General features: G+C 42.4%; 1 protein-coding gene across 7 annotated transcripts; it reads left to right on the top strand.

Moving 5' to 3' along the window:
• Positions 1-252: 252 nt before the first annotated feature.
• LOC135554300 (mitochondrial glycine transporter B-like) lies at positions 253-13,577 on the top strand. Of its 7 annotated transcripts, none has more exons than XM_064986523.1 (14): positions 255-568; positions 683-1,995; positions 2,575-2,699; positions 3,077-3,161; positions 3,276-3,455; positions 3,593-3,761; positions 3,981-4,147; positions 4,376-9,184; positions 9,550-9,684; positions 11,866-12,098; positions 12,371-12,497; positions 12,640-12,796; positions 13,003-13,041; positions 13,192-13,577. In XM_064986523.1, the coding sequence occupies exons 2-8, from the start codon at positions 1,951-1,953 to the stop codon at positions 4,496-4,498; spliced, it is 894 nt and encodes a 297-aa protein (XP_064842595.1). In that variant the 5' UTR covers positions 255-568; positions 683-1,950; the 3' UTR covers positions 4,499-9,184; positions 9,550-9,684; positions 11,866-12,098; positions 12,371-12,497; positions 12,640-12,796; positions 13,003-13,041; positions 13,192-13,577. The 7 variants fall into 7 exon arrangements, with proteins under 7 accessions (XP_064842592.1, XP_064842590.1, XP_064842593.1 ...); XM_064986524.1 differs by having other exon boundaries at positions 259-568; positions 683-837; XM_064986520.1 differs by having other exon boundaries at positions 253-568; positions 683-2,699; positions 12,613-12,796.
• Positions 13,578-14,109: the final 532 nt, after the last annotated feature.

The following is a 14,109-nucleotide window of genomic DNA, read 5'->3' on the forward strand; positions in this document are numbered from 1 at the left end:
GTCATTAATTGTATTAATCTGTTTCAATGTATATGTGTGCAGAGTCACTTGACTCTCTCACAAAATCAGTCACATAGATGTATGCCGATTGAGATGTCTGTCTGTACCCATTTTAAAATGTCTTGAAATGACAACATATTCCATAAAAAATGTATATCAGGATTTAAGAGTCTGGAGTCTGGACACATTATTAAAAACAGTCCTGGACTTAAAAGCACAAACTTATTTTGGCCACCTGTGCCTCCTCAAAAAGTTTTGAGAGCATGATGATTCAGGGCCCCCCACACGCACACACACACACACACAGATGTGCACACACAAACGCATGAGAAACATGTGCAACGTGATCAGGGTGTATGTAATGCTAATGTGCTGGGTGGTGATCTTTGATTAGTTAATAAGTAACTGTGTGTCTTAAATGGGAACCATAGTGTGAGTCAGATGATTCCTACATTGGGTCTGTGCTGTGGTGAGTGCCCCAACCCCTCAGTGGATCAGTCAGAGGCAGTGCAGCTCTCCAGTGTCTGCTGTAAGGGACACACTATCAACATTGCAAAACACCAGTGCTGTAAGTTACAGCCTGTAACATTCTATATCAGTGTATATCTGTGTAATGTAGTGGGTTGCGCAGCTGAAATGCCCAATCATGAAATCTTCATCTTCTCTGTAATCTCTTGTGCAGGAGCGTTTGGAAAAGTTGAATGGACAGGGGCAGAGTAAGGACTGAGAAAGTGATTCAAAAAGAGTTAAAGACGAGAGGATTTTGATCATACAAGGACAACATTATTGGATTGGAATTTATTCTCAACTTTCAAAATAACCATGGAACTGTCTCTGGTGAGTGGGATTTTTATAGATCATTTAGTATTTGATCCATGGTGAAAGTCTGAAGGACAATTCTAGAGTAACTTCAGTGACTGTTGTACATGTACTGTGAATAGCTGAGTATGTTTTATTGATGTGGTTTCAGTGGTCTATAATATGGCTTGGGTTATAATATTTAATATCTCAGGTAAGATTTCACATGCATTTTATGTCAGGCTGTGATTTTGGATCAGGGTAGGTACCCAGGCCTACGTTCTCAATCCAGCCCCTATGTTAATCACAGTACCATTCTGTGACATCATTGATTAACCCAGTTGTCCTTACCCCTCCTTTAACCTGCTGTAAGTTTCAGGCCACTTTCATACTATGCACTTTCTCAAGCTGTTCGAGAATATTCAATGTTTTCTGTGTTTACAAGTTATTTATTGTCCTCTGCCCTTAAGTAGGTCAAACTCCTGGGTGCCACCTTAAATCTTCATAGACATGCCAAACAAGTGAGCAAGGCTTTGCCAAGCCTCCACTGTGCCAACACTGCTATTGGTCAACAAGCACTGTTGGTGGGCTGTTGCCATAGCACCCTCATTAAGGGAGGAGCAGGGACATGTTTAGAAAGTGTGGGGTTCAAGTCCAAGTGAAGGAGTACAGGTTGTCAATGTCACATCACAGTACAGGAACTACCAAGTAATTTACCAGAGCTGTAGACATTGAAATATACTAGAATTCCTGCCCAGTGATAAGGAGATAAATACACAATTACTAGTTCTAGAGCAGCACATACTCTCTAGAATGTAAACTGTGATAAGTTGTTTTATGGAAGCCAGAACATACAAAAACATGCGCATGCGCTCGCACACACACACTGACATTTACAATGTATGACGCATGGCATTTTGCAGAGATGTGCATTCGCTGGAAGCAGAAAGATGATGGGTAGAGTAGGAGAAGCAGCATTGAGAGGTTGTGCGTGAGAGAGAGTGGAAACATACGCCAGTGGATTAAGCTGCTTTGTGAAGGGAAACCGAGGAAAGCTTATAGAGAAGTGAAGAGCGGGATGGAGGCTTTTGCCCTGACAACCCACCACAGTTCATAACAGCTTAGCTGGAGAGGGGAAGAAAACAGGGACAAATGCAGGAAAAACAGGCTCAGCCACTAAAAAGTAGCCCGGGGAAGGTAGGGATGTGGACTGTAGGAGGGATGTGTGTGTTGTTTTGTATATTGTGTGTGTGGCATCTTATTTTTTGTCTGTAATGACAGCGTGTGAAAATTGGAGGGACTGGGTATGGTGTATATGATGCTTTTTCTGCAGCCATCCAGTTCTTTGTTGATTTTTGTGTTGGCAGATTGTTTAAAGAACTAAGCATGCCAATTATAATGCATTATAACACATACTTGATGTAGCGTGACACTTGCAGGGTGGGGAATAGTGTGCGTGTTTATGGGTTGGTGCATCTTAGTTTTTCAATGGAGAGTCCTTTGCCCTTTTGCCTGTTCTCTTCGGGGTCCCATGTTGATTTACACGCAATTCTTGAGTCTGAATGTTTGTTTTTACTGCTTGTGTGGGTATTTATGTAATGTGAATTACTGTAGCGAGTGTATGTGCATTTGTCCTATTTCTCAGGCTTTCCATCGTAAACAGTCATAAGGCCCATCATGCTTTGGGCTCTCACCGAAGAGCACTCTACCGTGACTGGTGTGTGTTCGATGTTATCACTCTCCCTTCCTCCCCTCTCTGCTTGTCTCTCCCTTCAGGGTCACCCGGCTCTCAAAGCCTTTATGTGTGGCTCTCTCAGTGGAACATGCTCCACCCTGCTCTTCCAGCCTCTGGACCTGGTCAAGACCCGCCTGCAGACCCTTCACAGCAACATGCAGCCTGGGTGAGTAGCCTTCAGCTGGCTCAGTCAACACCTCTACAGCATAGTGCACACTTCCACATAGTAATCAGGTGAGGTTACGTTTGTAGTAAGTTTTCTGGCTCTAGATTATAGTCTTGTCCTAGACCATGAGACCAACTAGCATTGCATTACTCTATTGACTCGCCTCATTGACTAAGCAATATTGTAGATTGTAGATCTGAACATTGAGATTACAAAGAGTCATAAAACTCATGCTGGTTCCACATGGCCTGCATGCTAGTACCAACTCAATGTCACGTCAGCTATTTTGAAATGAAGCGTAGTTGCAAAGTAACTTCTGGGTCGTTTCATAGGACAGTGTGTTAATATGGCTTTCTCTCTCTCTTACGCCCTTTCAGTTCAGCAAGAGTGGGGATGGTGACTGTGTTCTTAAGTGTTGTACGGACAGAGAAGCTCATAGGACTTTGGAAGGGGGTCTCACCAGTAAGTTGGCCTCTCTTTATGATCAGTAATATAAACAGAAACACATCAATTGTGTTGAATCTGTGTGTTGAGGATATGACTCTGACAGCATGTCTGCTCTGCTTCCTCCTCCAGTCATTTGTGAGGACCATCCCCGGCGTAGGGATCTACTTCAGCACCTACTACTCTCTGAAGCAGCACTACTTCCTGGAGCAGGGCCCCGGGGCCATGGAGTCTGTGCTGCTGGGAGCTGGGGCCAGGACTGTGGCAGGGGTCTGCATGCTGCCTGTCACTGTCATTAAAACTCGCTTTGAGGTATGTTCAGGTAGAGAGATGGGGGGAGGGGCAGGAAGGAAAAGATAAATACTTTTCGATATACTGTATGATTACAGTGACTACATGAGTACTGTTTGATGTGTGGGTGTTTACTGTAGTGTCTGTTGTTGTTTCAGAGTGGCAGGTATAACTACGTGAGCGTGGCAGGGGCTTTGCGCAGTGTGTGTCAAACAGAGGGACCCAGAGCTCTGTTCTCAGGGCTGACCGCCACTCTCCTCAGAGATGCTCCCTTCTCAGGCCTCTATGTCATGTTCTACAGCCAGGGCAAGAACACTCTGCCACAAGGTCAGTATCAGAACACCACACTAATGCTCAACACTGGTATTTGTTTCACTAGTGTGTGATCACTTTGAAGTGTCAGTATGGGGACGCCGATGACATAAACATGGAGCAGTAGTATTGGTTACACTAGAAGCCACATTTGATAACTTTGACGTATCTGTCTCAATGTGAATTGTTTGGTGTGGAGTGGAATGTATAGTGTTTAGTGTTTGTTCCTCCCAGAGATAAGCACGTCTCCCTACGCGGCCCTGGCTAACTTCAGCTGTGGGATTCTGGCCGGGGTCCTGGCTTCCCTGGTCACCCAGCCAGCTGACGTGGTCAAAACTCACGTCCAAGTCAGCCCACATCTGTACAGGAGGACTGCAGACGCTGTGCGATACATTTACAATGTAACTATCTCTCTGGGTGTTTTATTGAATACTGCGTTGTTACTATGCTTAGGGCAATAGCACTGTTATAATTTACTGACGTTGTTTGTATGTGGGTCAGGCTAAACTGTTGTCTGTATGTGTTTATATACTGACCTCTAGCCTGCACACAGTGTCACACTATGTAATAAAACATATGGGTTGATGAATAGTAGTTGACATGTGCCATTCCTTCTCTCTGTCTCTCAGGAGCACGGGTTTCAAGGGTTCTTCCGGGGCGGGGTGCCACGTTCTCTGAGGAGGACCATGATTGCTGCCATGGCATGGACGGTGTATGAACAGCTGATGGCCCGCATGGGACTCAAGTCCTGAGGAGGGATGACAAAAAGAGGGATGACAAGTCCTGAAGAGAGAGAATGAAATGAGGAACGTGTGTGGACCGAGGAAGAAAGTGAAAGTCAAGTCACCGAGGACAAACCAGTACAGTGAGGAGTGTCCTGGAAGGCACTGCTGTGTTTGTTTCTTAAGACTGCCTAGTTGTGAGAGTGTGCCAATGGACTTCTTCACTGACATACAGTATTCTGCCATAACATTATTAACACATTGCAAAGATATGATACCTCAAGGACTGGTATCCATACTTTGACAGAAAGATGAGGACTAGTAGTTTTATTAAAATGTCTGTATATTTGAATGGATTGCAATAGTTTTGCATTGCACAATATTGTCTGTCTTCATTGTATGTGAGGCTATACCAAACAATACTTTTATTTATTCTACTGGGCTACTTTCAAAATTCTATATTGCACTATTAGTCTTATAATATTGTTGGTCCCTAACTAGCCACTGGACTCCCAGCCAAACTTGACTGTTTAAGCTACTCCAGGCTTTAGATATATATCCCACTGTAGAATTCTACAATGTCAGGTACAGTTGAAGTCGGAAGTTTACATACACTTAGGTTGTAGTCATTAAAACTAGTTTTTCAACCACTCCACACATTTCTTGTTAACAAACTATAGTTTTGGCAAGTCGGTTAGGACATCTACTCTGTGCAAGTACTTTTTCCAACAATTGTTTAGACAGATTATTTCACTTATAATTCACTGTATCACAATTCCAGTGGGTCAGAAGTTTACATATACTAAGTTGACTGTGCCTTTAAACAGCTTGGACAATTCCAGAAAATTATGTCATGGCTTTAGAAGCTTCTGATAGGCTAATTGACATAATTTGAGTCAATTGGAGGTGTACCTGTGGATGTATTTCAAGGCCTACCTTCAAATGCAGTGCCTCTTTGCTTGACATCATGGGAAAATCAAAAGAAATCAGCCAAGACCTCTGGAAAAAAAATTGTAGACCACAAGTCTGGTTCATCATTGGGAGTAATTTCCAAACGCCTGAAGGTACCACTTTCATCTGTACAAACAATAGTACACAAGTATAAATACCATGGGACCACGCAGCCATCATATCGCTCAGGAAGGAGACACACTCTGTCTCCTAGAGATGAAAGTCCTTTGGTGCGAAAAGTGCAAATTAACCCCAGAACAACAGCAAAGGACCTTGTGAAGATGCTGGAGGAAACGGGTCTAAAAGTAACTATATCCACAGTAAAACGAGTCCTATATCGACATAACATGGAAGGCTCTCAGCAAGGAAGAAGCCACTGCTCCAAAACCGCCCTAAAAAGCCTGACTATGGTTTGCAGCTGCACATGGGGACAAAGATTGTACTTTTTGGAGAAATGTCCTCTGGTTTCATGAAACAAAAATAGAACTGTTTGACCATAATGACCATCGTCATGTTTGGAGGAAAAAGGGGGAGGCTTGCAAGCCGAAGAACAACATCCCAAACGTGAAGCACGGGGGTGGTAGCATCATGTTGTGGGGGTGCTTTGCTGAAGGAGGGACTGGTTCACTTCACAAAATAAATGGCATTATGAGGCAGGGAAATTACGTGGATATATTGAAGCAGCATCTCAAGACAGTCAGGAAGTTAAAGCTTGGTCGCAAATGGGTCTTCCAAATGGACAATGACCCCAAACATACGTCCAAAGTTGTGGCAAAATGGCTTAAGGACAAAGTCAAGGTATTGGAATGGCCATCACAAAGCCCTGACCTCAATCCTATAGAACATTTGTGGGTAGAACTGAAAAAAGCATGTGTGAGCAAGGAGGCCTACAATCCTGACTCGGTTGCACCAGCTCTATCAGGAGGAATGGACCAAAATTCACCCAACTTATTGTGGGAAGCATGTGGAAGGCTACCCAAACATTTGACCCAAGTTAAACAATTTAAAGGAAATGCTACCAAATACTAATTGAGTGTATGTAAACTTCTGACCCACTAGGAATGTGATGAATGAAATAAATCATTCTCTCTACTATTATTCTGACATTTCACATTATTAAAATAAAGTGGTGATCCTAACTGACCAAAGACAGGGAATTTTTACTGGGATTAAATGTCAGGAATTGTGAAAAACTGAGTTTGAATGTATTTGGCTAAAGTGTATGTAAACATCCGACTTCAACTGTACCTGTTTTCCCTGGACTTTAGCACAACTTGTATCTGCTTGTCTTTAAATTGAAGGTAAAGAACACTAATTGCTTAACATACTGATCCTTAGCTGGAAATGCACTTTAACCACTTCCGTAATCTAAAACCCTGGAGTGTCTCATGCCGCAGTGAGTCTGCCTGCCTTCCCTTTGTGCCAAACTAATGCCACTGTTCTAAGATATTATTCTGGTAGAGATGCTGTAACATATAATAAGCTTTGCTTGCTGTCCATTTGAGCTGTACAGTTGATTTGCCTTAAAAGGATATTATAATTGTTAATGTTTTCATATTTGATATAATTTATTACTGTTTATTGTAATGGTGAATAATTATGCTGTTGTGTTGAGAACATTTTACAATTAAAACATTTTTTTATCAAATGTTATAAGAATACAACATGAGTCTGCTAATATTCATTATATAAGGCATTTGCTTTGTCTGTCATGTATCCCTTTTCACCTCTTCTCCCTTTTCTCTTCCCTTTCTCTCTCCACACTGTGAAACAACAGAAAGTGACATGACATTAGTGCCTTGGGGAACCTTTCCACCACTGCAACCCATGCGTCCTCAGAAGGAAATGAAATGACACATGACATACTGAATCCTGGCTGAGGCGGTGGGTAGGGGGTCACTGTGAGAGACGGGCTGACACGCAGGCAGCTCTGCTTCGTCCAGACACATGTTCCAGCAATGCCCTACTTATATGGACCATAAATCACATGACAGTTGGTCTCAGAGCATTAATAACTACACCTACAACCCAACATTGCCCTTGTTATTCAAAGAGGTAATATGAAAAGCCCACACAGTACTTGAAAGCAGTGGATGTTTCTAGCACATGGGTCATTCTCAGTTCCAGCAGTAGTATGTCAATACCGGAGGTATGTTTTATTTTCATTTCACCTTATACACAGCCATTATACCTACCAACAGTAATAGTAGTGCATGATGATAATATGCTTATCACAGAGCTGTCAGACATAAGACTGGGAGAAGGGGCAGGGTTGTGACATCAAAGGGATAGTTAATGATAAGGGGAGTGAAAGGCAAGAGTCAATCAAAAGTAAGGCATTAGGCTATACTGATCTAAACCAGTTTTCTTGGCTATGTCTGTATTTGACTATTTTTTAAATCTAGAAACCTTGTTGTACAATTAAACCATGTTATTAGTTAAGTAGGAGTCATATTTAATTGTTTGTGCATTACATGTCTAACACATTATGTAAAACAAACACTGTTAACCGATTGGAAACTTGTGCAACTTTGTGGTTGTTTTTTTTATCTTAATGACATGACACTCAGTTCCAACCCAATCAGCTATTCTCATTGGAAACCTCAAGGACTGCAGTGATAGTATGTGTCACAGTGGCCTTTGCTTTCAAAGTTAGATAGGGACCACTGACATATGAAGTGAGTTTGACACAGATTAGGAGTTTATTGAGGTCGTAGATGACGTATGTGTAAACTTTCTGTGGGGAATACACAGTATTAGGCAAGACTGCCTTTTCTTGTGCACCAGACGCATGGAATAGTCTACAATCCATGCTTCATCTAGATATGTTAGTGCAACTGAATGTATTTAAAATATTAATGGGAGACTATGTTACAGAGGAGTGTAAATTTTTTTTTTTTTTTAGACTGGATCATGTTGTATTGTTGTATATTTTAATTATGTAATGTATTGATTGTTGCTGCCTTCTTGGCCAGGTTTTCATTGAAAAAAAGACTCTGGGTCTCAGTGGGCTTTCCTGGTTAAATCAAATCAAATAAATAGATGCATGCAAATATATTAAGATTGAGCCACTGGAAGGACTTTGAGAATACCACAGTCTACATATTAACTTAATTATCATTTTTTTAAGTGGCCTATTCAACAGTTTGTTATTTTTATTCACTCAGTCACATAACCCCACTTCCCGCAATAACATGTCTCCACCTGTAATTACCCCATGACCTTGACATTGGTCCAAACATTGCAATTATTTTTTTCCAGCACCCAACCAAAGAGGTCCAAGCCATCTTGTCGAGCACCCATTCTATCTTTGTATCTGAGACAAGTTGGCATTTTCGCAATGTATCTTCTCTTATGAAAAAAAATGCATTTTAAAACATTTAGCAAAATCACTATGTACATATTGTGATACCTTCACCAGGAACTCCGTATCTCTAGCAAATAAAGTTGCAACACAGGCAACTCTAACCGAGAAGTCAACGTCTCCCCATTGTCTTAATATGGTCTTTCCATCGCATTGTCTTAATATGGGCTCCTCGTCCGACCTCTAGTTACCGGTTTCAACCAAAACATACGCTACTACTCTGTGCTGCTGCTGCTGCTGGAGTGTTTGCGCCATCTAGGGAATGAAATATCCAAGAAGACAGTTATAGAGCCAGTCAGCGAAACAACCAATCATGTGCTTTGAAACTTGAGTATATATGTGGCGTAATTTCCTCTTGTCTTCCTCTTTGACGCCGCGTGTTACAGGTTTCGCGGTGCGTTGTAAGTTACATTTCACGCTTTTTAATGTCAAACGTCACTTAAGTAGACGAAATAATCAGTGATTGTGTGCAGAATATCTCACATTAGTCTATCTAGACGTTTGAATTTGAAGACTTTATATGACGTGAAAGCTAACTAACATGTCGAGTAGACATGCCTGACATGCTGTTTAACGCACAGTGTCCTGCCGAGTACACTAGCCAGGCCATTTAATTCTAGGCAATAGGCCCCTCGCGCTTAAGCGCAACGCGTAGATGTCCCTATCAACTACAATGTCTGGGCCTGGAATAATTGTTGAATACTTAAAAAAAAAAAAAATTATATGCACGTTTGACTCTTATTTGTCTTTTTTTTTCTTATTCAAGGCAGGGAATGTGGTCTAGATGTCCTTCAAATGAAGGAGGAGGATGTGCGGAAGTTCCTGGCTGCAGGAACCCATCTGGGAGGAACTAACATGGACTTTCAAATGGAGCACTACACCTACAAGAGGAAGAGATATGGTGAGTGTTTGGCAGTCCTTAATGCCCAAAACACTCAGTGGAACAAAACTACTTGTAGTGTTATAAGCCAGTGGTCAACCCACCCAGGTTGAGGAAGGATACTGTTAATGCAGGCTGCTGTTCTGGCACAAGCATGCCTGATTAGATTTCTTTGTTCTGGGTTTCTGTATAGCACTTTGACATTGGCTGATGTATAAAGGGCTTTATAAATACATTTGATTGATATTCAAGGTCTTGATGAATAGTTGAAATGGAGGTCTGTTTCAAGGCTGGGCTGTAACAACAAATGCTTCTGTTCCCTTATTGATTCTTTCTCTCACTAGATGGAGCACATTTGGGCAGGGTAAACTGGACACAGATCTGGATGTACTTGCCTTGTGTGTCTACCCATCAATTAGACATGTTTCTGTATAGATGTGACTGCATGTGTGCACACAAAGCCTTGCACCGATGTCAGTGTGCAGGTGTCGAAAGTTTGCTGGAGGGATTGGGCCCAGGTTTTTGTTAACAAATCAAGTTTGTCATGTGTGCCGAATTCAACCGGTGTACCTTACAGTGAAATGCTTACTTAGAGGCCCAAACCAACTGTGCAATATAAGTTAAAAAAAATAAGGTGAACAATGGATAGGTTAAGGAAATAAAAAAACGAGTGAATAATAACAGTAGCGAGGCTATATACAGACACAGGGTAGTTGGGGTAATTGAGGTAGTATGTACATGTAGATATGGTTAGTGACAGCATATTAACTCAGCAAAAATATAAATGTCCTCTGTCACCTGTTTATTTTCATCAAACTTAATGTGTAAATTTTGTATGAACACAACAAGATTCAACAACTCAGACATTAACTGAACAAGTTCCATAGACATGTGACTAACAGAAGACATTAGGGTCAAAAGTAAGTCTGTATCTGGTGTGGCCACCAGCTACATTAAGTACTGCAGTGCATCTCCTCCTCATGGACTGCACCAGATTTGCCAGTTCTTGCTGTGAGATGTTACCCCAGTCTTCACCAAGGCACCTGCAAGTTCCCGGACATTTCTTGGCCCTCAACCTCAAATCCAACAGGTCCCAGACGTGCTCAATGGGATTGAGATCCGGGCTCTTCACTGGCTATGGCAGAACACTGACATTGCTGTCTTGCAGGAAATCGCACACAGAACGAGCAGTATGGCTGGTGGCATTGTCATGCTGGAGGGTCATGTCAGGATTAGAGGTCGACCGATTATGATTTTTCAACGCCGTTACCGATTATTGGAGGACCAAAATAAGCCGATACTGATTAATCGTCCTATTTAAAAGAAATGTATATTTTTTTAATTAAAAAAAATAGTTGTAATTACAATTATAACAATACTGAATGAACACTTATTTTAACTTAATACAAATAAATTTAGCCTCAAATAATATGTTAAATAATGCAAAAACAAAAGTTTTGAAGTAAAAGTGCAATATGTGCCATGTAAAAAAATTGTTTGATTGAGGTCCTTGCTCAGAACATGAGAACATATGAAAGTTGGTGGTTCCTTTTATCATGAGACTTCAATATAGTTTATGACAAACCGTGTAAAAGTGGGGTTGTTGGGTGGCGGGACATAATGCAGATAGTCCGGGTAGCCAATGTGCAGGGGCGCCGGTTAGTCGGGGTAATTGAGATTATTCATATATGATAAACAGAGTAGCCACAGTGTAAAAAAGGGGGAGGGGTCACCTGTTCAGGAGTCTTATGGCTTGGGGGTAAAGAGCTTAAGCCTTTTTGTCCTAGACTTGGTGCTCCGGTACCACTTGCCATGCAGTAGTAGAGAGCAGTCTGACTGGGGTGGGTGGGGTCTTTGACAAGTTTTAGGGTCTTCCTCTGACACCACCTGGTATAGCGGTCTTGGATGGCAGGAAGCTTAGTTCCAATCATGTACTGGGCCTTCCGCACTACACTCTGTAGTGCCTTGCGGTCGAAGGCCGAGCAGTTACTGTACCAGGCAGTGATGCAACCAGTCAGGGTGCTCTCGATGTAACATCGGTAGGGCTTCCGCACAATGATTTTTGTTTGATAGTGGCCTGAGCCACATCAGTTCTGCATGCAGTCTAGTGCCACTTGCCTTTAGATTCCAAGGGCAGTGATGGGTGTTACACATGCTGTCTGAAGCTAGGTCGCTAATAGCCTTTCATATATATTTTTGTAGAGAGCTGTGCTGAAGTTTGCCTCAGGCACTGGTGCCACGGTCGTTTCACCCCCGGAACCTTCACTAATCAGATCCAGGCTGCCTTCAGGGAGCCCCGCCTCCTAATCGTAACGGACCCTCGTGCCAACCACCAGCCCCTGACTGAAGCCTCTTAAGTCAACATCCCCACCATTACCCTGTGCAACACTGACTCCCCACTCAGATATGTCGACATCGCCATCCCCTGCAACAAGGTTAGACTGCTTTGCCCTCATACACTTAACACCTACGTGAGTGTCCTGGTTGGTGTTAGTCTTGCACACCGTTAGAGCCCGGCGCAGTCCTGTCAGTGCGGTGCTGGGTGTAGGATGTGTGCTACAGAAACGCAGTACCTCTTTTCTCCCCTTGCTCCATCCGTGTGTAAGAGGGAGGGGGAATTTGGTATAGGCCTTGCTACATGTTTCTGTAAAAGACGGGTGTTCTAGTCTCATTGGTGTAGTTGGTCATGGTCTGATCTGTGCTCCAGGGTCACCACTCTGGATCTGATGTGGTGGATGCTGTCCAGGGAGGTGCTGAGGATGAGGGGCACCATCTCCAGGGAGCACCCCTGGGAGGTCATGCCTGATCTCTGATTCTACAGGGACCCTGAGGAGGTAAGAAGCAGGCCTTTTAGACACCTACTTAAACCATTATACACCAAATGTACTGGTAGGACAAGCTTACCTTCTCAACAGTAATGGATCTTGCATGTTCTGTTCGCCTTGTTAGCCTGCCGCTCATTGTTTTACCTGTCAGATTGAGAAGGAGGAACAGGCTGAGTCTGAGAAAGCTGTTGGAAAGGAGTTCCAGAGAGAGTGGACTGCTCCAGCAGCTGAGTTCACCCAGCCTGAGGTGGCGGACTGGTCTGAGGGAATGGCTGTGCCCTCTGTCCCCATCCATCAGTTCTCTGCAGGTAAGGAAAGTGAAGATGTGGTTTCTGGTTCCACTATGCTGAGACTTGGTTTTAGTTTCTTGACTGATGCGCTTGGCAGCATTTTCTATATCTAATTTTGAGTTGGATGTAAATGACTCTTAGTACTTCAGGACCTATCAAATGTGTTTGTCTGAAAGGTCTCATGTTTAATTGTAATCCTAATTGAGTTTCTGCTTGACTTTCAGCTGCTGCTCCTGCCAAGCCAGCTGCTGAGGGGTTCTCTGGTGAGTGTTGTGAGCGTAACATCAGCCTCCCTCTAATTGATGGACCATAATTGTCATCAGTCGGGTTGGTTGTTTAACCTACTCAAATACACTGAAATGTATGATTGTTGGTCATGTATTTGCACCTCTTCAATGTCTTCTCTCTTGCAGATGACTGGAGTGCCCAGCCAGCCACTGAGGATTGGTCAGCTGCCCCTACTGCCCAGGCCTCTGAGTGGGGTGGGGAGACTGCTGCTTGGTCCTAAGTAATAGTGGCCTGATGTTTAACAGTACAATAAGTTGCTTTTTTGTTGTACAAATTAACCCCTGACAATTTAAACACTACATTGTAGTAGGCAAGTGACCTTAACGGCAATACTACATGAATATTAACACAACTGTTATGCTTACATTTCACATTGAAATAACTTTTAATTAGACTGTTGCCTTATGTTGAGCCCTCTTAATGCTGACAAAAGGGGTACAGCTCTGTAAATTAAACTGTTGGGTTATTCTGCCCTGCAAGCTTTCAGAAATTAAAACATACTGAAACACCATTTTACCAGTTGTCTATGATTTGTCTAGAAATATCTCATAATGGCTGTGATTGTACTATTCAGGAATGTATCTTTTTCTCAGACAGCTGTAGACAAATGTAATTTCCATCATGTCATTAGACATCAATTTTAGTTGCAAATTAAATAATATAATTGAAAACACTACATCTACATTTGTACATGGACTTATGTATTAAGTGGTTTTTAAGGTTTTCATAACTCCACATGATGCCTGAATGTATGACCTTGTGAAAGCTGAAAACAAATGAAAAATAAGATATCTCCGCCAAACATTTGAACTTTGATTTCCCGATCTAAAACAAATCGTACTCAATGTACCTCAAATGGGTGAGGTGGAGATGACGTATATACAATTTTTAAAAATCAACCGTTAAACATAAGACAAGTTAGACTCCAAGTAGCCAGAGTGCTCAAGGAAGTAGGCCAGTGTTTTTGAAAGATGGGCCCAGATTGCTGAGGGTGACGCAGAATCACCGATGTGAATTGCCTGGATTTCATTGAAAATATACAG

This window comes from Oncorhynchus masou, chromosome 14 (genome assembly GCF_036934945.1).
Source record: "Oncorhynchus masou masou isolate Uvic2021 chromosome 14, UVic_Omas_1.1, whole genome shotgun sequence".
In the NCBI taxonomy this organism is placed as follows: Eukaryota; Metazoa; Chordata; class Actinopteri; order Salmoniformes; family Salmonidae; genus Oncorhynchus; species Oncorhynchus masou.